At 48.0% G+C, this 22,043-nt stretch overlaps 1 protein-coding gene across 7 annotated transcripts in view; it reads left to right on the top strand.

Annotated features, from left to right (window-relative positions):
* Positions 1-22,043, top strand: part of CREB3L1 (cAMP responsive element binding protein 3 like 1) — a 63,732-nt gene that overhangs the window by 5,512 nt on the left and 36,177 nt on the right. For 4 of the 7 annotated variants that reach the window (XM_027887221.1, XM_027887232.1, XM_027887214.1 and 1 more), the window contains exon 2: positions 3,759-3,841. In XM_027887221.1, coding sequence (XP_027743022.1) covers positions 3,759-3,841 — 83 coding nt within the window. Of the gene's footprint in view, positions 1-3,758; positions 3,842-13,116; positions 13,261-22,043 lie in introns of those variants that run through there. The other 3 variants (XM_027887252.1, XM_027887242.1, XM_027887297.1) reach the window with 2 other exon arrangements.

Below are 22,043 nucleotides of genomic sequence, written 5' to 3'. Positions count from 1 at the left end.
ACGTGTGAGGCCAGCTGTGCAACAGCCCCAACATAAAGGTGTAGTAAGTGGAGGAGGGGGAAAGATGCTTTGTCCAAGGAGATCTGCAGGAAGAACAAAGGGAAGAGGACCATCCCCTCCCAAACATCTGGAAAACTGCCTTTACCAAAAATGCTGAGATCGTGTCTCATCTCATGGTGTTTCGACCTGTCAATCAAACTCCCTCAGAGCAGGGTCTCAGGCTTGCTCTCTTGAGTGACAGAGGCCTTCCTCTCAAAGCTACAGCTCGGGGCACCATTTGCAAGCCTCCTCTGCAAGTACTGCTCCTGGTGTTTTGTGGGTGAGGTTTGACGTGATAGAAGCTCCCCCTGTCAGGACTGAGACACAGCCAGTGTGAGGAACAGGCTACAGAAGAAAAGGTATGCGGAACAGTGTGGAAGTGATATGCCTGCCTGGAGAAGGAGACTATTATGAGCACAAGGGGGCTGGAGGAGCAGCCACTGCCCAGGTGTCAGCAGGCTATTAGAAGGTCAGCTTTCACAACCATCTCAGCAAATGCTCCTTGCGTCCCTAGGAGCCAATTCGCTGTGGCTCCAGTCAGCTTTAAAACCATTTAGCTGGGCTTTAAAGCTATTTAGAATGTGGAAGGGAAGCCCTACCGTGAAGCAAACTGAAAAAGTAGTGTGCACACCCCAGGTGTGAGATATTTCAGTAGATTTGAAGTTCCTCCTATCAGCCTGTGAGTTGCTTCCCTTTTTTCCCTTGCAAGGACAGACTGGTGTCCTATTTCCTCTGACTCTTCATCGTCAAAGAAGATGCTTATCTCTCCTGAAGACTTTTCTGTGCTTTGTATGAAGGTTTTCAGATGGAACTGTCAGCTGAGCAGCAATATGGACAGATGACACCTATTCCACATGCATTTCACTGTGAACACGTCTCTACAGTTGTGATTGCCTATCTATGTTCTAGGTCTGTTCACATTTAGGCCCTTCAGAGCCCTTCTGAGTTGCTCTGCCGTTCTCTTCCGTGTAGAAAACATTCAGCATCAGTGAGCGTTTTACAGGAAAATCCCAAGTTTCACACCAGGTTTGAAGGATGCTGGTTTGTTGGGTCTCTGGGTTTAGATAGTGGCTGCAAGAATGAGTCCCTAGGTGTAGCTACGAGGAAGAGGTACTGCCACTGTCTCTGTGGTGAAATGACATTTGTTGATAATGAGAACTGATCTTCCACAAGAAGATGCTGCTGAGGAAAGAGAGGAAGCCAAGTGTCTCCTCTGCAGAGCACATGGCCTTCCCTCTCCTGCGCACACTTGTGACCTTCACAACTGTCTCCCCTACTGTGTGCTCTGTCTGCTGCTTTCTCTTTCTTCTTCTCCTCTTTCCCCAACCACACCCACTATTTAACCATTTAGATATAAAAATAAAAAATAAGAAAACCACCCAACCCACTAGACAGAGGGTTTACTAAAGAAGGGTAATTTTAAAAGCAAGTCTCTGAGGTCAGCATGTAATTGTACCATTGGGACTGTGTGATCTGAGACAAAAATAATCCACTGGGTATCTGGTGAAGAAGGAGAGGATGGCAGCCTGCAGTGAGGGAAGAGTGGCTTACATGGGATTGACCAGGCAGCAAAAGACCAGGCAAAAACTACTTTCTGGCACCAGGACTAATATTTGTGTAGGATACTGCAGGATACTCTGTGATGGGATCATTAGAGCTGCTGTTTGGGTAGCATTCATCTCCCTTGGTCTGTGCCAGGCAGGCACTGGGTACTTCCTGGAAATGTAATGGTCTTCCGCAGAAATATAGATAAGATTTGACATATATTTATATGTTAACCTGCTCATGAGGAACATTTCTGGTTTGATCTGGAGTTCAGGGTGCTGATGTTTTTTAACAGTTCTCCATTTTCAAACCCCTGCTTCAATTACTTTATGAAAACCTGTCTTCTTCAAAGGGTTCATGGGACTGTAAGTCATGCCCTTCCTTTGCGTGGAATAACAGAGGGTGTTTTCACCCCTATAAACATCAGTTCCTTTGTTTGCAGTTCCTTCCCAGTTAAAAGTGACAGCAGTAAGTTATGAAGGCCATTCACAGAATGTATTTTACCAGTATTTCCTCTAGTGCATTTTAAAGGAAGAAGTGAGCTTGGTAAGTGCCCGAATATCTCTGCTGTCTGCTAGCCTTGAGAGTACAGTACAGGGGCTAGGAGGACCACACCACAGTGCTTTGTTTTGTTTATCATTCTGGCAGAGACAGTGGCAGCCCCCATTACTTGGAAATAATGATGCTAATTCTCATACTGGGGCAAAGCATCAACTGCTTACAGAGGACCATGATTTTCCTGGCTCCAGAGGTAGCTTGGTGACACCAAGCAGACTTTCATCTCTGTCATTCCTAAGACTGAGTTACTTTCACAATATCCCAGATAAAAGCATCATAAAAATCAGTTTTACTGTGAAAGAAGTTAAGTGTAAGAGGAGGGAGGACTCCTGTACATTGATGCCAATGGCTGGGAATATAGAGCTGTACCTGAACTGATGCCACTTGTGTTTCCACTCCAGGGTTCCTCCAGCCATCAACTCTTCAACATTTCACCACAGTCCAGTATTTTCCCTTCTCAAACCACTGTGCATGAAAGGATTTATTTTTAATCAGAGACCAGTGCTGGTTGCAGGGGTCTTTACTTTGTGACCTTCAATTCTGTTTCTAGGAGGAGATAGTGGGTTTCAGTACCTTTTTGCTGTGGCTGTCTCTGGGTCAGCCCTTCCCAGAACAGATGCCACTGATTCAGGAGGGCTTGCTGTCTCCCCTTTATTTAAGTGCTGGTTACATGGCTCTGCCAGGATCTGTTGCAGTCGTAAACCACACTGAAGGGATGAGCAATTTAGGGTTTGGAGTCATGGTAAACCAGCCCTGGAGACCTCATGCAATTGTTTTTCATCCCTCTTACACCCACAGTTCTCCTAGATTAGTTACTACACAACCCAGAGACTTTCTGACTTGAATTTGAGTTGGGAAAGACACACAAAACAAAGGAATTTGTGTTGTAAATTAGATTTCTCAGATTTCACTGATTTGTCATGGAAATATGGCTCAATAAATGCAGTCATAGAAACATTTCACAAGTTCAAAGTCTTCTGATGCTATTAACTTCCTCGATGTGGCAGGGTATGGTGATTGTAGGAGGTAAGGTTAATTTTAAATCATCTGTGGTATGACATGGGACCCCACACAGGGAAACATTAGACCTACAAAATGAGTATTAACCTAGAAACTGTTCCCTGATCTTAGAGATCTATGTGAGAAGACTGTACTCCAGGCTCAAATTGTTCTCTGCCCCTTCATGCCCCAGCACAGTGTATATGCTGCCTCTTGGTGCAGCTCAGGTCAGTGGAACAGCACCCAAATACTTTTCCATGTGCGTTATGTTCACCTACAATCCAAACCAAAAACTGTAATTCAGAGGTCAGTCAGTAGGGGTGATCTAAAAATAACAGGATTGAAACCAGTAAATGATGGTTTCTTAGGTTTGCCTGCCTGTGTTGGAGCCAGGGGGCTGTGTTTTCAGCCAGTTCCTTGCAACTGTGAGAAGTCACCTAAGAAAAGAGCAGGGGGCGTGAGAGTTCACTCACTTTCCCGGGACTTCAGGTGCTCAGGCTTTGAGAAAACTCCTAAATGTCCTGAGATACCTGGAGTAAGAAAGATCTGGCAACACAGATAGCCCTGTTTGCCACTCAAACCAGAACCTCTAATTTCTCTTATACATCTTTTCCTAGAAAAACTGGCTGCTTGCGGCTTGGATGAGTGGACTCTTCGACGGGTAAAAAACTGGATGAATGGCTGGGCCCAGAGAGCTGTGGTGAGTGGAGTTAAACCCAGTTGGCAGCCGGTCACTAGTGGTGTTCCTCAGGACTCAGTTTTGGGACCGGTCCTGTTTAATATATTTAATGATGACCTGGGTGCAGGGATCAAGTGCACCCTCAGTAAATTTGCAGATGACACTAAGTTGGGTGGGAGTGTTGATCTGCTCGAGGGTAAGAAGGCTCTACAGAGAGACCTGGACAGTGTCAATCAGTGGGTGAATGGCAATTGCATGAGGTTCAATAAGGCAAAGTGCCAGGTTCCGCACTTGGGTCACAACAACCCCAGGCAGCACTACAGACTTGGGGAGGAGTGGCTGGAGAGCTGCCCAGCAGTAAAGGACTTGGGGGTACTGTTTGACAGCTGGCTAAATATGAGCCAGCAGTATGCCCAGGTGGCCAGGAAGACCAATGGTGTCTTGGCCTGTATCAGAAATAGCGTGGCCAGCAGGACTAGGGAAGTGATCATCCCCCTGTACTTAGCACTGGTGAGGTTGCACTTTGAGTACTGTGTTCAGTTCTGGGCCTCTCACTTTGGAAAGGATATTGAGGTGCTAGAGTATGTCCGGCAAAGGGCAACCAGGCTCATGAAAGGTCTAGAAACCTGTCTTACAAGGAACAAATGAGGGAGGTGGGTTTGTTTAGTCTCAAGAAGAGGAGGCTTTGGGGGGACCCCATCACTCTCTACAACTACATGAAAGGAAGTTGTAGTGAGGTGGGGGCCTGTCTCATCTACTGTGTCCACCATGAGACAACCAGAGAAATGGACTTAAACTGAGACAGGGGAGATTCAGATTAGATATTAGAAAAAAAAAATTCACTTTTAGGGTGGTCAGGCATTGGAATTGGTTGCCCAGGGAAGTAGATGCTGGAATCACCATCCCTGGAGATACTGAAGAAGTGTCTGGATCTGGTGTTTGGTGATGTGGTTAAGCAGTTTCAGGGTACAGTGATAAGTGCTGGGTTGGCAGTTGGAGTTGACGATCTTAAAGGTCTCTTCCAACCTTGATGCTTCTATGATTCTGTGATCAGTGGACATTAGAGATGCACAGGTGCAGTTCCTTTCCAGAAGGCAGGGAGTTCTTGAGCACTTCAAAGAGACTCTTGTTTAGTGCTGCTGTCTTTGGCCACATTTCACGTTTCGGGCTGCTGCTATAATCAAGCTCAAAAGCTGTACAGGACATGACAGCACCTGCTCAGCATGCCAAGGAGACACAGGTACTCTGGGACAGAGGAGCCAGGGACTCTACTGCCTTGCCTTGCCTTGGCTAACCTGTCTACCCCACAGTCAGCTGCAGAAACCATATCTTCATCGCTGTTTCCTTGCTGGGCATCTCGCTAGCAAGCATGAGGGATTTGCTCAGTGGGGCTTCCAGAAGGCAGCTGATAATTTTTATCTCTTTATTTCACATCTTGATCTGTGCACAAAGAGCATGCCACACTTGGCAGCAGCTGTATGAGACTTGTTGATTCAGGAAGTCCTTCTGCTCCTTTTCGCAAGTTGAAAAAGCCACACTAGGGGCTTTTCAGCCTAGAAATGCTGGTCAAGTAAGGAGCTCTGCAAACTCCACTTGTGAGGGTTTCCCCCAGAGTGGTTGTTGATCAGCAAGAGGGCAGCTGGCTCGCTCAGGTGAGCTCCCCTGAGGCTGGGAGAGCAGCAAGGCCAGCTCCCAAGAGCAGCTCTATGCCCAAGTGGTGTAGACAGTGCCAGCCTCACCCCGCCTCCCTGCAGCCAGCCCCAGCCCCGTGCAGGGGAGTTTGCTGCCAAGAGTGACACCTCTGCATGTGCCTGTCAGCATTTGTTGCCATGGCAATGCGTATTTGAGCCTGAGCCAAGCTGCATCTTTCCTGAAGTTGTGAATTGAGCTTAGCTTTATTTATTTAAAACCAACCATAACGAGTGATAGAAAGAGAAGAGACACATTACAAATCCCCTTGCGCAGGCCGTAGCCAAATGAGTCAGAGGCACTGCAGGCTTTAATCAGCCCACCTGACGTCAAACCTCTCCATCAGAGGAAAGTGCCGCCTGGAAATGTCAACATGCCCAAATGGAAAGGCCAGAAGGTAAATCTTTTCCTGTGCTCACTCTCTGAGTAGGAAAGAACAATTACAATTCAGCCAGTTCCCTAGACACAGCCTAATAGCAATCTGATTGAATGTTTTTCTCCTTCTGGTCCTTTCCCATCCACGCTGGTAGCTCCCTGGGGTCCAGACCTATTGGTTTGAAGGATCTTTCTAATGTAGCATCAAACCCCAGATCCTGGAAGAACAAGTTGTTACCACCAGCATCAAAAAAGAGCTCTGCAGGAAAGCTTTGTCACAGAAATGAACACTCCCACAAACACTCAGCTAACCTTGCCATGATAGTGGTTCCCAGTTTTACACATGTGAATGCCCAGGGGCAAAAAGAGCAACTTAGTTTGGACCAATGTCACTTGCCAAGCGAATGTTGGGATGAGGAAAAAAGAAGCAGAAATTAGACCATTTTTTTTTTTTGCCAAAGGTGTCAGCCACCTGTGCACAGGTCGTCACCAACCCTGATAGATGCACCACAGCAACAGGAAGTGGTCATGGCAGATGCTTGTGGCAGATGCGTGACCTACTGGGTCGTGCAAAACTGTCCTGCATCTTTTCTAACAGAACTCAAATTTTGCACCCCTGTGATACAGACAAGGTGAGAAGGCGCCCCCAGCTTTGAATACAAAAATCCTGTTCTTGAGTGTATATCTTCAGTTAGGTGTGCAAAGGGGAGAGGAGTCAGCCAAGGACACATACAGTTTTATTCTGCCCCTTGGAGGAACATCAAGCTAGGAAGCCTAGGGAAACCATCCATTCCCAGCCCACGGGTGTCTGCCAGGGCTAACAAAAGGACACATGCAGACATCAGGGAAAACAAGCACACAGAGAAGGAGGAAGGAAGGAAGAATAAAAATGCAAACCACACTGCTTAAAAGCAGGGCGGCATTCCAGTTCCTCCAAAGTGCTCCCCACACCCAGCACTGTACAGCAGCCAACCTGGTGGGCTTCTGATCTTCCCAAATCACTTAACACTTCTCCTCCTTTTATTTTTGTCCTAAGTGTGTTTTGCTTTGGTGGCTGATCCTGGCAAGGTGCCTGAGACGTTACACTGGGGTTGCTTTTCTCTAGGAGATATCTATAATGAAGGTTTCCTTCACCATGTTTCTCTTTCCCCTGTAGTGAAAGTCTGTAATTACCACTGAGGGGTGAGGCAGACGGCACTGAAACAATGTCATTTGAACGGGGGTGAGACATGCCTGAATTGCTGGGTTGTGCTTTTCTCTTTGCAGGACTGCTCGAGAATCCAGACCTTGCTCTTAACCCTTGACAGTTCAGAGAGCGTTGTCCTCTCACTCCTCTGACTGGCCTGCGTGCCTCAGATCTGCTTGGTTCTGACCAGGGCAGATTCTGTTGGATGTAGCCAAGATGTAAGTGTCCAACTTCTCCACCATGCTTGAGGGGTCAAGTGGCACAAATCTGCACAGAGTGCCCTCTAGTCATCATGTGGGTAACTGGGGGTTTGGAGTTGACTCCATATGGCACATACAGTGTGTCAAAGCAAAGCTGTTGCCATCTCCTTGCCCCAGCTCATCCAATTCTGTTCTGGCAGCTCTTCAGCTTCCTCCTGTACCAAAGCCATCTGCTTCCCACTCCTTGATGCAAGGTACCTTCTTGTGGTAAAATTCAGTCAAACAGTGTGCAGTTCTACTCTTCATCCTTCCTAGGGAAAGGTTTGAGTGGCAGAAAACGGTTAAGAGAAATGAGACAATACAGCCCCCTCAGAATGACTGTTCGGGTTGTCTCCAGCCCTGGTAAGGCTGCCTAGGTCCCTTTTGCAAGTAGGCCTTGCAACTATGCAGGCTAGAAGCCTAGTAGAGTAAATAAAAAGTGGTGCACAGAAAGAAGAGGAATCCACCCTCCTCTGCGGTCCTGCAGCTTCCCATTCACCTGAGTTTCCTGAAGGGGAGTAATTTACAGTGTCTTCAAATGCTAACAAACTGCTGAAGGAGGTACCCTCACTCTGAAGTTGAACACCCTTCAGGGTGACTGAGGGAAGAGTAATTCTCCAAGGAGACTGCCAGTCTATGCTCTTTCTGAGGTGTAGAGCAGGGAGGGGAGACTGTGTGTGACAAGGCAAAGAAACAGTCTGCCACAAAGAAGTGAAGGAGTTACAAAGAGATTTTTTCCCCTTGTATCAGTTACTTTCAAAGTGGTGAGTTTTCACATCTCATCTTTTGTTATAGTATCGTATCCATTTACTATTTTGGGGCTTTGCTTTCTGACATAGCTAATCCTGCCACATGCAGCTCAGCCACATTCCCGGAAGACTAAAGGGGTTCAATGAAGGGATATTGCTAGGATCTGGTGTCTTGTATTCAAGGCTTTCCTTTCCCTAGGTCTTGCATTCCCCCCTTACCTGCCTGTCACTCACTCCTTGTTTGCAAGGCTGATTTAGATCTATTCAAGGGCCCCAAGTTCACCCCAGAAAGAATAATAATTGCAGTGCAGAGTTCTGTGGCTTCCCTTTCATTCCCCTCATAACATTAGGGTGCTCACTGAAACCACAGCATTCATGGATCCTTGCCATATGCAAACATGCAATTAATACATTCTTCACTTTCCCCTCTACTTCCCAAGCAAGATAGGGGGGAAAAACCCCAAGCTGTGGTACACATTTCCTTATCACATGGACACGTGTGTGTCTGCACTTCTCTGCAGTGCTCCAGCATGGCTCACACCTACCTGCACTTGGTGGTCACTGGAGAAATGTGTCTGCTTGCAGGCAGATGTTCTGTGTAGCTGCCCACAAAGCAACAAGCAGAATACAATTCATTCCCTCTTTCAGCTGTGCCAGCAGACTTATGAACACTCTGGTTTCACAGGTGTTCTCTGGTTTTAGCAGGGAGCTGCCAGAGGTGTGATCTCCGTGCTGGGTTCTCTCTCTGTCCCACTGGTGGTGGGAGCAGGTGTGCTGGGTACCTGGCTGTGAGAGCACACACGAGGAAGAAGGAAATGGAAAGCAGCTGAAGCTGGCTGGAGGGAAAAGTGTGTGTGAGAGAGTTTAAACCAGCCACTGGAAGGAAATCAAAAGGGAGACAGATATCCTGGATGAGGTGGAGTTGTGGAACAGAGGGCAGAGAAAGGCTTCAGGGACTACAAGTCCTTCCTCAAAAGTTACCTTTTGCTAGAGCATGTTTTGCTGTATCCCTTCCCCCATCTTGACTTTTCTCTGGGTCTTTAATTGTCCCCATAAAAACCTACAAGAAATCACAGCCCAAGGGCTGGATATGTAACTGCTTGTGTCATCCCACATGACCTGACTCCTAAGAGGCTGTCTGGGGACTGCAGTGCCACATCTTCAAACTAGGCTGAAAGTCCCATTTCCATCCTTACCTTGCTCTCAGTGGACTTTCAGAAGCAGAGGGGACCTACAACGCAGCAGTTGCTCCCTCTGTCTGTGCTGGACAAAACAGTGAGCAAAACCACACCAAAGCAATATATGAAGAAATAATCAAGTCCAGAGAAAAGACAAAGTGAAATAAAGGCATGACTGTTACAAAGAGCTTCTGAAGGGCCAAAGTATGAAACCTGCATGGCTTCAGAAAGCCTTTGTGGCTAGGAAGGTAGCTTGTGGCAGAAACCAGCTATTCCATCCATATGAACACCAACACCAGAAAAATAAACAGGACAAATGGTATCTTTCATCAGAATTGAAGTAGAAGCTTGGCTGTAGTAGGAGTCCAAAGGAGCCAGCCTGACCCCTAACGCAAGCAGTTCTAACAGTGTGAATCATTCCCATACCGGCTGTCCAGGCTGCAATCACCAGGCAGATGACCCCTCCTGTAACAACAGAGCGTCCACACAGCAGACCGAAAATCACGGACATCTCACCCTACATTCCTCAAGAAACACTCATCCTCAAGAGTCTGTGAAACCTCCTGGCACAGTCTGGTTGTGGAGAAGCCAAAAGCTTCAACTTGGCAGGCTGCAGAATGGCCTGGATTGCTGTCCATGTGTTCAAGCCCAGAGACTGCTTACCTTGTCTTGAATGTGTTGCTCACAATGGTACAGGGTGAAGGCAAAGCAAATGGAAAGTGGTATGATGAGAGACTTGCGATTCTCTCTCCATGGATGTAAAGGCAAGCTGTGGGAGCAGGACCACGCAGGACAGAGCACAGGAGAGTGGGATCCCTTTCTTATGATAATTGGGATGATGATTCACTTCTCAGCAGTGATAAAATGATCTTGGTCGTACATGTGCATTTGCAGTAGGCTAGAAGCCTATGAGGCTGGGAAGGCTTACCTGTTGTCAGTGTGACTTATTCAGTTTGAACATACTTGGTTGCTATTTCAGTCTTCTGCTATAAGCAGATTGCAAATAAATCTAAGTGTAAAATCAGAGAAAATGGAGCTGAAAAGGAATTTGAACAATTATGTCATTCAGGCCCTGCCCCAAGGTTGCTTCCTGATCCACCATATCTGTGTCCCAAGAGACGGCTGCAGAACCTGCTTTTAAAGGTGCTCCAGTGCGGGTAACACTGCCACTTCCCAGGCACTCACCTCTTACCATTTGTCCCCTCCAGCGTGGCAATGGAGAGCATTTCTTTCCTTCCCATTTCCTGCAGCATTTTGAATGCCTAAAGACCATTGGCATGAAGATTATCTGTTTAGACCAAAGCAGCCCAATTCCCTCAGTCGTTTTTTAGGGTTCACTTTTTCTCCCATCTATGCCACTGCTCTTCTCTGGACCTAGCCCAGTTAGGCCCCATCTTGCCCGAGGAGTGGCACCTCCGAGAGACATGGTATCTTGGCTAACACCACGTTTTGCACTGGTCTTTTGCAGAGCGGAAGGGGAAATTCACATCCTAAAGGTTTTGTCGGAGTATTTCTACATCTGTATCCACACATGGCATTTGCCTTCTTCACAGCCATGAGATGCTGTTAACCCTGTTCAAGTGTCGAAGCAGTTGCCAGGCCTCTGCTGCAGCAGTGCTGCTCAGCCTGTCCTTTTCCCCCCCTCACTGTGGACACTCACAGCCAGCTGCAGCAGCACATCTGAGTTTTTCCGAATTGTGATCACCTCCCCTCACCCATCAACAGTTTACCTGTCCCCAAGTCTCTTCTGGAGTACAAAACTGCTTGCCTGCAGAAATACCTCTCCTTTTTGGCTCCAGGGGGTCAGCAGCAACACTCTCTGACTACCAAGGTAACATTTGAATTGCCTTTAATGAACTGCACTTGTGTCTGACATGGGCAAGCCCTACACAAGTGCTAGGGATGGGGGTCCCTATCAGAACTCTCCAAGATGGGACAGAGCAGCTTTCCATAGCAATACGAAAATGGGAGATTCGTTATGATTTTTCCTTGCCTGGAGAAGTGCAGCAGTGATAGGCAGAGGAGCTGCATCTGGGCACTTATGCTCAGTACTAAAAGTACTGAATAGAAGCAGGGTTTCATTTTAATCTTCAGAATGGATTTTACAATCCCTGTCTGAATGTGCCAAAGCATTTTCCCTTCAGAGCACAGACAAACAAGTGAGGTTTACTTTGCTTGACCTTTTCTGATGACACTGCCACCCATGCTGTGCAAACTCTCGTTGACATGATCTGAGCTTCCTCGGCCTGAGGATAAATACTGGCATGTGTCCTGAGAAGAGGCTTCCTTGTGTTAGCTTGGGCAAGGCACTGAACCAGAAACTCTTGGTTTCACCAGTGAGTCCTTGCAGCTCAGGAAGCAATATCCGTGTTTGGTTAGCGGCAGGAGGTGAAGCTGCACCTGCTGTGGCTCTGCCCGTGCTCCATGACCCTGGGCTGTCACTCCATTGCTATGGCAGGGCTTTGTCTCTCAACCCCTCACAGCTGAGAACCCTGCTGACTGGGATGTTCAAGGAAAGACCTTGTTTCTCTTTCTTGGAGGTGAGTTTGGTTCTTGCTGAAGGATCTGGACATATTTCTTCTCCTTATCTTACAGTGGCAAAGTTTTTGTGTTCCCCCCTTTAAACGCACTGGCATCCACACTGACAAAGAGGTTTCTTTACCATTAAGGAAGGAGGAACAGCATTATTTTCTCAGCATAACTCCATCCTGGGTGAATTTATGTCTCTGACCTTTTACCCAAAGACTCTTTACACTTGACTGAAACATAAGGTAAAAGTAAATGTAACTGAAAGAGCCTATTGTGTGTGCAAGTATAAAGGCTTTTGTGTGCAGGATGCGGCTGCTTGTGCAATGAGTAGCCAAGGAGCACCTTGGGTTGTGCTGTTAGTCTTGACACCCACAGGGAATGTGTAGGAAGAGCCTGGATGGATGAAAACCCAGTGTCTGGTTCAAGTATAGGCTCCAGCCAACCTCAGATCAGCACTTCTCTACCAGGACCCTCACTGCTGGCAACTTTCAGACAGGTTTCCTCCTGGAGAGATGCACCAGCGCCTTTGTTTTGTTTTTTTTCTCCGTATGACTGTGACCAAGAAAAGCCCCTGCTGGGAGCTGGAACTCCAGTCTGTTCTCTTTGGGGCCATGAACACAGATTAATAAAACATCAGGGCTTCTTCAAAAGGATTATTATAAGTGGTTTTCCTGAGTGTTGGTTGGAGTAATGACCAGAGAGGACAGGGATCCATAATCCTATTTATCTGAAACCATATAATCTTCCTGAAGCTCTTTAATGGTGCCCAACTCTTTAATTACAGAGCAGCCACATGTGCTGCTACAGCCAGGACTACCTGCAAGCCCGCTGAGGGGAGCGGAGGCAAGGAGACCTCCCTGCCGGCTGCCTTTCGGGCCCCGACCCTGCGGAATGCCCATCTTTCCCGCCGCTGCTCCCCGAGGGATGCAGACGAGCGGCCGGTCGGCTGCTGAAAGGAGGGTTTGTTCAGTTCGTCAAACTGGCACGGCTCTACCAGCAGCGCCCTCGGGTCCCTCCGCCGTCCCGGGAGGGACGCGGGCGCCCCGGGGAGCTCCAGGAAGCGGCCGGCCTCGCCTCCCCCGGCGGTGCGGGGGCTGCCTGGGAGGCGGGGGCGCTGCCTCGGGGGGTGGTCTGCGAGGGAAGTCCCGCCCCGGCGGCTCCCGGAGCGCGGCAGGGGCGGGTCGCGGCCGGCCCCTCTGCAGCGGGGCACTGACAGCACCCCGAGCGGCACCGCTCGGCGCTCCGCTCCCGTCCCGGCCGGCGGGTCGCTGCCCCGCGCCCGCCGCCCATGGGCCGCCGCCGCCGGGGGGCGGGCGGGACCGTGCGGCCGCAGTGAGCGCGGCCGGCCGAGCGCGGGGGGCGGCTGAGCCCCCGCGCCGCGGGCACCATGGACAGTATCCTGGAGCCCTTCCCTGCCGAGCGGCTCTTCCCTGCCGCCGGCACCGGCTTCCTCGACTTCAGCGACTTCAGCGAGGCGGACTTCCTCAGCAATGTGGTAAGGGACAGCGGGCAGCACCCCCGCCCCGGCGGGCCGGCCCCGGCAGCGGGGACGGGACATGCCGCCGGGCTCGCCCCGGCGTCCCGGCTCTGGGTTCGAGGTGCCCTCCTAGACCCCCTCTCCTCTGGGGAGACCCCGCCGGGGAAGTCCATTTTTTTTCTACACTGCCGGTTTTTGAGCGTAAGGGCTGGGGAGAAGCGTGTGATGCCAGGCGGAGTGTGTACAACCTGCCGTGGGTCGGCTCGGGCAGCACCGGAGGCACGGCCGGGTGCCATCGGGAGAGCTTTGGGCTCAGCGCCTCTGCTCTTCTTTGCCTGTAACTTTTCCTCAGAGTGACATTTGGGAGATGAAGCATCTCGCGCTTGGCCTTAAGGCTGGGCTGATTTATTTTGGAGAGAAGGGTGAGGGGGAAGAGTGACTTGGGAGGGGAATGTGTTGCCAGTCTCAAGAAACCAAAGGGGCATTGTTCACCTCTAGGGAAACTGTCCAGCCTCTCCCAAGAGTCAGGCAAGTTCTCAGTCCAGCAGCTCTCCCTGAGCAGCATGCACAGGCTCTTTGCTGCACAGCTCGAGCTTTCTGTGGGAGTTTGTGCTGCGGATCCTGCAGCCCCTCTGCCAGGCAGCACCCAGCCCTGAGGCAGAAGGGGCAAGGGTCCCACCCTAGAGGTAGTTTGGAGGTAAGGCATCATCCTGGGCATGCAGGGATTCCACTGGCCTCTGAGCGGCTGCAGCCGTGGGACTGTGCCTGCCCTAGACAGAGAGATCTGAGCTATGGCTTGTAACTCCCCTGTCACAATACTGACGTTCCACAAGATGCGGAACTCTCGCGTTCCCGGTGTAGCACTGTGGGGACTACCCTTGCAATAGGAACAGAAGACAGGGAGAGCATGAATCCACTGATGAATCTGCTCCTGCTTTGCTATGCAAGAAGTATCTAAAACCTTTTATGATACCTCCTTTGTTAAGGAGGCAGTAGGGATGCAGAATTTGCATAAATGTTAAATGCACTGGACTTGGCGCTCAGAGGCACACTGAGTCTGGGAAAGAGATTATGGAGGCAGCTCCATCTCTCAGAAATCTTGCCAGCTCCTAATTTCCAAGATACCACTGTGCCTCAAGGACTGACTCCATTGGGCTCTACGGCAGGCAGCAGAGTCCTGGTGTGTTCAGGCAGACCGTCCAATGGCACGTCACCCCAAGTCTGAGTGCTTGCTCGCACTGCAAGGCCTTGCCTTCTTGTATCTGAGAGACCTGTTATTAGGAGTCTTGTGCTTTCCCTAATTCCATATACATCTGGTGTGGATGAAGCTATGCTGATAAGAAGTGCTTTATGCCAAGACCATTTATGCCCTTACTGAAATGAAAATAGTATGTATTGGCACCAGCCCTTTTACCCAGGTGCAACATGGGCTGCAGTCAGAAATCAGTTAGGGAACCCCTAACCAATATAGGTGGTACCTCTTTATAGTTAAACACAACTTCTGCCTGCACGTAGACCCTGTGAAAAAGAAGCTTTTGTGTAAGAGTGCCATCTGGTGCCACCTGCCAGGACAGTGTGTTTAACGTGTGGTGGCCATGGGTAGTCTGGGTCTGTCCTGCCTCATTTAAATAGCCTTTCTGCTTGGAAAGCTGCTTCCCTTGGTAGTAGCTTGCCCTTGTCTTCTCCTTAACTAGATTGCAGTGATTCAGGCATCGTTGTGCTGACAGTAGAAAGGATTTTTTAAAAATTAGTTTTGTGTGTGTATGGATTTTTTTTCCCAACTACCAGCACCACAAACTTCTGCTGGAGTGTGAGAGTCAAGCTGAAACCTCCTCTTCCTGCAGATTATAAATATAAGAGATTCTGTAGCCACTTCTCGCCTACCAAATCTGTTGGTGATACAAGAGCCAGAACATAATACATCACCCTCTTTGTTCTCACTCTGCATGACAACGGGGTGGGGGAAGGAATACACTTAGACTTTTTTACTAAATCTAGCAAATCTCCTGGGATCTTGAGATGTGCGGAGAAGTTCTTTTTACATAGAAATGTGCAAAGCATCACTGTGCACAATAGCCCACAAAGTTGCCAGTGCCTTTGCTTCAGCGATGGGTGAACTTTTCTATGTATTTTTCAGCAGGCATTTCTCTTAGAGCAGGTCAGGAATTTTGGCCATAAAATGCCAATGTGAAACTTTTCCTGAGGATGATTTCCTCTATTCATAAAGGATGCAGAAAGAAAAGATGGATGAATATTACTGCAGAGGCTGTGCTCCTTTGCAGAACGAATTACATGTCTCTAAACTACTCTTCTTTCGTCAGTCTTGGTGCTCCTAATGAGTCATCTCGGTCTTTAAAAAATGGTTCTCTGTATTGTTCATCTAAAGTTGTGACAAAGAATTAATTAAGGCACATCTGTAGATGTATCTTGAAAAAGGTCTGTGTGCTTGCAACAGAAAAAAAAAATGAATAAGTGTGGGGGCTGCTTCAGAGAGACCTATCCAAATTGTAGGAATACATTGGCAGAAACCTCATGAAATTCAGCAAGGACAAATCCCAACTTCTGCCCTTGGGATGGATGGGTGTACTGACCCACCAGGGGTCATGGGGTACTGCTGTGCCCTGGTAGCAAAGGCAGCTGGGAGCAGGAGGGCAGTGGTAGATAGACAGAGCGGAGTAATTGTCCCTCTTTTCTTGACAATCATAGAACTATATCTGAAACACAGTGTCCAGTTTCAGACTGCCTGGTACCAGAAAGAGATTGATAAAGCTGAGTGCATCAAGGGGATTGTCACAAAGATAACTGGGGGATGGAGAACTTCTCCTGTGAGGAGGGGCTGAGGGAGTTGAACTCGTTCAGCTGGAGGAGAGTCAACTCCAGAAGGACCTAGCAGAAGCCTACCTGCACTGATGAGGAAGTTACTGAGAAGATGGACCTGGGCTCTTTGCCCAAGTGCATGACAGGAGGATGAGTGATCATAAATTGGAAGGAAGAAGGTTTAGACTGGGTATAAGGAAACAATTTCTTACTGTGAAGAGAATTAGGAGAAGATAAGGCTGCCCAGAGACACTGTGGAAGCTCCTTCCTTGGAGGTTTCTGAGGCCTATCTGGACAAAGCCCTCAGCAACCTTTTTTTGCTGTTGTCTTTGAGCAGGATTAGAGACCTCCTGAGCTCCCACCCAACCTGCATGAGGTTATGATTATATGATGGGGTTTGGAGGTTTTTTTTAAGTCTTAAGGAGAGTGGTGTCTGCTTGGTAATTGGAAGGGAAATCTCCAAGGGACACAAAATGTCTTTCTTTAGTTCGCTTAGCTTCTGCTAGTCACACTTCCATAGGATGGCTAATAGCACTGTCAGTCTCCTTTTGTTCAGGAGGCCACATACTGCTCTTGAACTTAGGCAGCTTCACTCATCTTTTTCTGCTAGAAGGACTTACCATATATGAAGCTAATCCTTCATGCAGTGCCTGTTTATCAATTTCACCTGTTTGTGTCCTGCCCAGTCCAGCATTTCTGGTAATTTCTGAGAGCACCCACCTATTCGCTTACAGTCTACTACAGCTGCACTCAGAGACCTCTTACTTTCTCTTTCAGCTCTTATCAGTGCTGTGAAACTCTTCAAAAGACTTAATCTTTTGAGTCAGATTCACCACTGTGCTTCACTAGGTTTGTGACACTGGTGTGAGAATGAAGCCAGAATAAAGCAGCCAAACAGGAGTCACATGTTTCTTTTTAACCCAGTACCCCAGTGGGATTGTTTCTCCCCTGTTTCTGTGTTTTATAGTACAAAAAACACCTTCAAAGATGACTTTAGATATTTATGTAAACACAGCTTTATTTTGACTCTAAGCTTTTCAAAGCATATACTTTACCTCCTAAAAGAAAGACATCAAGGCAAGAAAATAACCTGCATGCTAGCTGAGGCCTCCACTGTTAAAAGCTGCAGAATGACAGTTCAGGCTGTCTCAGGAGTGCTAACCCACCGCCTCTGGGGAATGCACAGTAACACGCTCTTTCACTGTGTTATGCTATACGACCAGGCAATGTGGCAAGTGACATTTTCTGGAGCCTATGGGGGGACAGCGAAATGGGAGAAGAACTGCTTGTTTCTGTAGGTTTGCTCCTTGAGTGCAAACTGGGTGTTGTGCTTACTGTATGCTCTTTCCTTTAATATTGTCCCACCCTGCAGAAAGGAAAGTGGCAGGACTGTACGTAGTGAGCAGGCTGAGAACAGTGCTGGTGCAACTCGTAAGCAGAGCTTCCCATGAAGATGAAGAGAGGCTGTTCACCATGAATGACTGTTACTCTTATGAGAAGCCTGTACACACTTCTATGCCTCTTATGCCTACTACAGGGACATAAATAGCACTTAAGTGGTGCTTAGGTCTTGGACTGACCTTTGGTCTGAGTGAGTTTCATGCTCTGTATACTCCCTCTCACCATCTCAGTGCACACTGAGGACGAAGAACTCAGGCAGATTTGATCATCCACTTCTTAGCCCTTCCAGTTGCTAGACAGGGTAGCTCTGCTGTAAGGGGAGGATGGGTCTCTGGAACTGATGGAAGCCTCTCATGGGCAAGCATTTTGGCCCTCCATTCCTATGCTTCGTAAATTTACTCAGTAACACACCTATGGTTACTTAGCCAAGTACTGGGAATGGAAAGGCTGTTTTTCTTTAAATTATGCTTGGAACTTGTCAGATTCCTGGAGGATCTGGAGCATAGATACAGAGAGACTTGGTGGGGCCATCAGACCTGGCCTGATGGAGATGAAACCTAAAATAATAGTTCCCAGATCTTCCTATTTCATTAGTCTCTTTGAATCCATCTCATGGTTCCTCCACTTCATGTCCCTGCTGCTCCTTACTGTCTTATGGCAGGACTTACCCCTGCAGAACTGCTAGCAGCAGGATGAAACCAGAGCTGAACACAGAAGTCCATGGGTCTCTGAGCATCATCACCGCAGGGTCACCACCAGTAAACATGTAATGTTTTGGTAATGAAGAGGGGGAGAGACTTGAACTTCATTTGGAAGACTAGGTCAATGCTTTCTCCAGAGACTGTGGACAAATCATTCATGTGTCCTACCTGCCAAGAAAATGATAAATATTTGGGATAGTCTTCCTAAATAAACACATTCATCTGTTGGACAACTGCCTGCATGTGCTGGAATCCATTGTCCTACATGCTCAGCCAAAGCGGGTGAACCCTTTGACTGTGCTGGTAGGCCAGAGCCAGGAGGTTGCAACTCAGAGCAGGACTGCAGGAAGGCATGTGTCCAAAACAGGGTTAAACAATGGAGACAGAGCCATCATCTTGGTGGGGACAAACAGGAAGGACTTTGGTGAAGTGCTTGGAGAGTAAACAAAGGGAGCGTTTGGCAGGAGGTGGAAGTACATCTGTGCATACAGTCCACTCCCACTGAGGAAGGGTGTCAGCAGCACCAGCTGGGAGATGCTGTATTGCGCAGACCATGTCTGCCAGGTGATCCCCATCCCCTGGCAGCCATTCAACGCCACCACCCCTTTCAGAGAGGAGGAAACCTGAGGTCTCATTTGTACAGATGAGACTGTAGAAAACCTCTGAGAAAACCCATCAGACCTCCTTCTGTACCAGTACAAATGCCTAAGCATGGTGGGTGTGCTGGCTTCTGAATCCCATGAGATGTGTTGGGTTCATCAATGCAAAGTGTCTTCTGCTGCCCAGGATCTCATCTGGTACTGTAGTGGTCCCATCCCATGCTGCGCTGCTCTCATCCAATGCTATGCTGGTCTCATCTGGTGCTGCACTGGTCTTGCTGAAGCCTGGAATAGAGCTGTCTCTGGTAGAGAAGGAAATTCGGAAAGAAGAGCATTTTCCTGAAGCAGCCCGTTAAAGGAGAATTTAGAAGTAGGGATTTCATAGCCACAGGTGTAGCTGCACTGTTCAAAATAAAGCCAGGCTGACACCTGTTTCCTCTGAGAAAGATCTACTTCTGTGCTTGCTTCATTTTTGACAGTACTTCCCTGTAGGTTTTAAGGCTGTAGTATTTAATTAGCATTTGGTAATTACTTGTTTACTATTTAAAGGATTTTCAGTGTTAAAGGAAACAAAGAGGGTTAACTCTCTGGAGTTGTCTTTGTGATGGCCACATGGCAGGCCCTCTTCTCCAAACCACAGACAGGGTTGTGCTTGATGCAAAGATTTGATTCTCAAAACTGACTTGTACCAGTGCTTTCCAAGGAAAGGATGAGTCAACCCACTAAAGCCTGTCCTTGTACTATTGTGCAGTCCACTGCAAGAAACCAGATGGTTCGTAAAAGCCAGTTGGTGACTCTCCTTGCTTCAGAGTTACAGGGAAGCAGGTAGAGCACCAGCAATGAAGCTGTGCCTAAGAAATAGCCAAAAGCTGTCTCTTTGACTGGGAGATTTCCCAGGGAAAATCCAGGTCTGTGCTGCGAGGTCAAGTGCAGTCACCTACACTTCACAGGCAACCTTGTGGCCAGCACTGTTCTTTAGGAGAAGTGTCTGCTGGAGGAGCCAAGTGTGTTAGTCCTCACTTCCAAGCCAATCTCAGTCCTGGGATTACTAAGCCCACCGATCCCAGTTTTCTGCTGGGGACTGTATTCTCCTTAATGCATCTGAAGTGCTGGGACTTCATGTCTCCACGTGGGAGATGAGGACTAAGAACAAAGGTGGAACCAAAGCCATGTTTCTCGGCTGAGCCCTGTGCTGCAGGGCTCTGTCCCACTGCAGCAGGTGACTTCTGTGCTTGCAGTGTTTGGTATCCTCTGACTGAAATTATGAATCCTGTTTTCAAGCTGGCATTAGGACAGGGTGGGTGCTTGCATGGAGCCCTTCTCTTACTTTTTCCTGTCTTTGGAGTTCAACTTGTGTTGTAAGTTGTTAGGTGTTTTCTTGGGTTGGTGCCTGAATGTTTTGCAACATCCCTTAGAGCTGCTCGAGAAAACAATTTTTTCTGCTTTCCTGTAGGATCATACTATTTAAAGTTTTTGTTTCCTGTAGTTCCTTGAATTGACCTGAACACTTCAGCCTTATCCTCTCTTCCACCCCCTTTCTGACTTCTTTACCCATCTTCTTTTCTCTTTCTTTGTGTTTCTCCTTTTACTCTTATTTTATTAAATTCTTCCAGTGCAATCTGCCTTTGAAATCATGCGGAGTTGTGCTAGTTTGTTCAGTGTCCAAGTGATAGATGCTTGACACTGATCTTGACATGTCGTTTAGCCAGAACAAGGTCTCATGAAGGTTGGAACTGCACATATCCACACACTGTTTCACTCCTATATTTCTTGTCCTATTTTATCTTATCACTTTCTAAGACTGCAAAAATTCCCTGTACAGTACTGTGCAAGGCTATTCTCCCTGAAACTATTGTGTAATTTAAACCAGTACTGGGGTAATTAGTACCATCTCTAGCACACAAAGGTGATGGCTTATGTGAGGTCATTCGTTATGATCATGGTCCATCCTGTTCCAGAGGAAACTCGTCCCTGACTACCTCAGGAAAGTTGCTTTTGGCTTCTTTACACTGTGACTTTGTCTTGATTAGGAAAAGTGTTTGCTTAGGTCAGTCTGGCTGACCTGATTAGCAAAGCCTGCTCAAAATGCAGTTAGCATTTTTCCTAGAATAGATGCAAAACATAACACCTTCAGCTCAGCAATCTGTGTCAGGAGTTCCCCTGCAACAGGAATATCAGGGCTCCCTTGGGAGGCTGGAGGAGAACTACAACTTGGGCCTGACATCAAGCATTTTACAGAGAGAGCTGGATACTACATTGTTTTTGGACAGTCATACTGGATTGTCAGCATCCCTGCTAGAGGTGAGCTTTCTTTGATGTCCAAACAGCTTCCCTCGTGCTGAGCTCCCCACCAGTGTCATGGGGCCACTGGCTTCTCCTCTTGATGGCAGGGCATGTCCAGAGGGAAGCACTGCAGATCAAGAATAACACATCTCTGCTATTCGAAGTGCAGGGAGTCTACCATGAGAATCTGCTCCTGTGTCTGCAATATTTGCAGTCCTCTCGCTCCTGTGAGGAGAACTTTCCCCTCCAGAAGAGGTAGCTGAGGCAGGGGGAGACCAGGATGAAGAAGAGGACCCAGGTCCATAGCCTCAGTAGTTAATTTTTGCATGTCATAACAGCTTAATGTTAAATTACTCCAGTAAACCCATGACAGTTGAAGGAAGGAGCTGGGCAGGTGCTTTTGGCTGAGCTCACTGCTGCCCTGGGGGAGGAACTGCAAGCCAGGCAGCTCAGGGAGGAGGAAACCAGCTCTGACATTTGTAAAGGCTGTTGATGGAAGGTTTCTTTCAAAGACTTTTCAGTCTCTTGAGCTGGAAGCTCTTTGCCCAGGGAGTGCTGGAAATCTGGCTCTTCTTTGCAAGCAAATGTGGCAAACTCTGAGAGTTGATGAGGTGCTGTTGAGCCACAAATACTGAATTGCCAGTTGAATGATGTTAGGTTTGTTTTTGTTGTGTTTTTTTTCTCTGTATGATGAGTAGTGCAGTGAGGTTGTCGGGAATGGGAGAACTGTATCTTAGTCCTGGCTCTGCTACTTACTTAGTGTGTGATCCTCAGGGTGTTGCTTGCAGAGGTACAGCTTTTGCTTGTTATAAAGAACTACACGTGTTCTTACTGACATGGGACAGTGTCATCAATGGGTGAAGCAGATGAATGAAAAGTTAGACTGGGGTGGGGTTTTGCTAGTAAATATCTGCCAGGAAAGGTCCATAGGAGCTGTAACCTTACTTCCCTTGTTGGAGTCTCTTTGAATGTCTTTGCAGCTATACATGACATTAGCAAC

The sequence above is a fragment of the Empidonax traillii genome, unplaced genomic scaffold (genome assembly GCF_003031625.1).
Source record: "Empidonax traillii isolate 1590-97213 ecotype Southwest subspecies unplaced genomic scaffold, ASM303162v1 scaffold11:size2795301, whole genome shotgun sequence".
Classification (NCBI taxonomy): Eukaryota; Metazoa; Chordata; class Aves; order Passeriformes; family Tyrannidae; genus Empidonax; species Empidonax traillii.
This window is presented reverse-complemented; position numbering and strand designations above follow the sequence as displayed.